Here is a 3,345-nt window from a genome sequence, read left to right as displayed (position 1 = left end):
CAAGCGTGTGTGTGTGTGTTCCGCTTAAGTTGGCAAAACAGTATCTAAATGCGAAGAACCTCCACTCAACCGCGTCTAGCCCGCAACAAAGGATCAGCGAGGCAAATAATATTAATGACACAACAACGCGAAATACAGACACACACACTTCCAACACTTGCAACGCCCAAGTGAAACACGCCCCGTCTGCGAAGTAATCTTCGGGAGTAATAAATAAATTATTGCCAGTAGTAATAATAAAAGTAATAGCAAAATAATAATAAACGCCTATGCATTAATACAACACCACCAACAACAACAAAAGCAACCACCGCTAGCACCAACAACACAAGCAACAATTTTCACGGCGCCGCAGCAGCGCTAGCAGCAGGCAGGCAGCAGGAAAACTACAACTTCAACAGCATACTCGAAAAGTAACGGCAATAACGGAACAAAATGGATTATAGCCAATTAGATGCGGATATCAATGGCAACATCAATACGGGCAATATCAATACAAATGACTTCCTCGCCATATTCTCATCAACAACAAGTCCCACCGATGTGACTGCAACGCCTGCCTCGTCGGCGGGAGGCTGGTCCGGCGGCGGCAGCGGTGCCGTCGGGCACAAGCACTACACACATCTGTCCGCCCCACCACACAGCAGTAACGGCAGCATTTTCTACGCCAGCAACAGCAGTAGCAGCAGCAGCGCAGCCAATGCACCGACCGCCCTCAGCAATACAACAACACTACTCAACCCGCCACTACTAACCGTCGATGCTGGCGCTGATGGCGGTGCGGCAGGCGGCGCGGCAGGCGGCGCGGCCAATCAATATGGGCTGGGAAATTTGCTCGAGAGCACCTTACAGGGCGCCATCACAACGCTGAGTCCGAATAATTATGTCAACGACAGTTACTACTTCTTGAATAGCAACTTCTATAACGGTAGTATGAGTTATAGTGGCAGCGCGGCCAATTACAGTAATCAAACGTTGACGGTTGGTGGTGGCATGACATCGGCGAATTTGTCCTCGAATCTGACGGAAGTGCAATGGGACGGTCGCTATCCGAGCGGTTATACGTTGCCGCAAATCGTCATCGCTTCGGTAATCGTGACCATATTGATGATTATCATCGTGGTGGGCAATATGCTGGTCATCATTGCCATTATGACAGAGAAATCGCTAAAGAACATACAGAATTGGTTTATTGCCTCGCTGGCGGTGGCGGACTTCTTTCTCGGCCTGATCATAATGCCCTTCTCGCTGGCGAACGAACTGATGGGCTATTGGATATTCGGTAGTTGGTGGTGTGACATACACTCCGCAATGGATGTGCTGTTGTGTACGGCGTCCATAATGAATTTGTGCCTGATATCGTTGGATCGGTATTGGAGCATTACGAAGGCGGTGGACTATCTCAAGTCGCGTACGCCGGCGCGTGCGGCAATCATGATTGCCTCCGTGTGGATAATGTCGGCATTGATTTGCATACCGCCGTTGCTGGGTTGGAAGGTGAAAATGCCGGAGGGACCGTTGCCGAAATGTGCGGTAAGTGCCCTGAATTGGAGCAGTGCGCCTACATAACTGTTTATAGCATATATATATTTACATACAAATTTACTTAGCGACGCCACATTTGTGCGCCGAAAAGTCTTACCAAGCAGTACTGCAGTTCAATATATGTGCACAGGGACTATTTAAGCGCGTGTCGCTGTCGCCGTGTGCGTCATGGCTTTGCAATTAAATGCCACTTTTGCCCCAGGGAAGACGCGTAGTTCGTTTATTCGTGCGCTCGTTCGTTCGGCTATTTGCTTGGCAATTGGAAACCTACAATTGCTGCTTGTCTGCTCGACTCCTGCGTCGGCTGTGACGGCCTTTGTGTGTCGCATTTAATTGGAGTTGCTCGGAAATTGGCGCAAATGATTTACGCCGACAGAGATAACGAATTTAATTGTCTTCTTTGCTCGCATCAGTTTCCAAAGGCGTTGATTGTGCAGCCCACTCGGTGTGGAGTTTGTGGGGTCACACTGTATGGTAGAAATATTATTTTATAACCTTGCAGTTCATAAAGTTCAATATGTGGCAATTTGTTTTAAATTTCTGATTGTTTTATGTTGAGACTTGCGGATACAATGTGCGATTGCCAATAATTATTTATGTGACTGTTGTCGCTTCCTTAACTAGGTCAGTTGCTTGCTGTGCCTACAAGCATATATTTGGGTTATAAAATATTTAATATTCGTAGACTAAAAGGTGACTTGTTCATAAGAAGTTTTCATATAATATGTGCTGTAATCTCCAAGGCTTATAAAAATACTCAAAATTTACGCAAATGTTTTGGAAAGAGTTGTATTATATAATTTCGGAATTTTTTTATTTAAAAGTACTCAAAATTTTTACCAGCTTCCTATTGCCTTATGAGTCTTTATCTTTTCCTCAGTATTGTCAGGTACCTTAGTCACTTGGTAAAGCAATTTTATCGAGAAGCGCATTTCATGCATGAAAGTGGAGTCCTGAGATCTTTTCAGCAACGGCTTTCTGATACAACTTGGCAACATGCTGTATATTTTTATATATTTGTGGTCTATATTGAAAAAAAATTAGATTGTGAACAAAAAAGTACGCGAAAATTGTAAATAAAACTCAAAATGTTAACTTACTCATCAATACTTATTTTGTCGCGTTCAAAGTGAATCCCACCAGTTGTAATTCACTTAAGCCAACGATTTTCCAATCCCCGCAATACTTTTCATAAACACCTTTAGGGATGGCCGTCAGCTCCTCAGTGAATTTTGTTTTATTTCCGACAACGGGTTACACGGAGTGGCAATTTCAGTTTGGAGAACAAGAAAAAATTACATGGAACCAAATCTGGTGAGTACGGTCGTTGACCGATGGCATTCATTGCGTTTTTGGTTTTCAATTCGGCCATCAGCGTGGCTCGAAGCGATGGTGCATTATCAACGTGTAAAATCTGTAAACTACTCTCCCACATTCCGGCCGTTTTCGATAGATATATTCACGCAAACACCTCTGCACAGCCAAATGGAACTCCTTATTGGCTGTCTGTCCCTTCGAAACAAGTTCATGAAGCACAAAACCAAAAATATCGAAAAAAACAACGAGCAACACCTTGATTTTTAAACGGCTTTGGTTGTTTTTCTTTTGGTTTCGGCTCGTTTTTTCCCTCTGTTCCAATGATTGTTGATTTGTTTGCATGACAAACTCAAAAACATACATCTCATTGGCAGTTATAATGCTCGCCACGCATGTAAGATCAAAATACGCTTGAACAGGCTTGTCCAAAGAGACCTATTTACGGTACTATTTTTGAAAAAAAATTAGCTTTATCGGGACGAG

At 43.9% G+C, this 3,345-nt stretch overlaps 1 protein-coding gene across 1 annotated transcript; it reads left to right on the top strand.

The window, feature by feature from the left end:
• The first annotated feature begins 321 nt into the window (after positions 1-321).
• Positions 322-1,569, top strand: LOC120771701 (alpha-2C adrenergic receptor). The gene has a single exon (XM_040099879.1). The coding sequence runs from the start codon at positions 436-438 to the stop codon at positions 1,567-1,569; it is 1,134 nt and encodes a 377-aa protein (XP_039955813.1). The 5' UTR covers positions 322-435.
• Positions 1,570-3,345: the final 1,776 nt, after the last annotated feature.

This window comes from Bactrocera tryoni, chromosome 1 (genome assembly GCF_016617805.1).
Source record: "Bactrocera tryoni isolate S06 chromosome 1, CSIRO_BtryS06_freeze2, whole genome shotgun sequence".
In the NCBI taxonomy this organism is placed as follows: Eukaryota; Metazoa; Arthropoda; class Insecta; order Diptera; family Tephritidae; genus Bactrocera; species Bactrocera tryoni.
Note: the sequence above shows the minus strand (reverse complement) of the source record. Positions and strands in the feature narration are given on the sequence as shown.

Excerpts from the sequence above, each read along its gene's own strand:
- LOC120771701 (XM_040099879.1), top strand. The coding sequence starts at position 436 with ATGGATTATAGCCAATTAGATGCGGATATCAATGGCAACATCAATACG.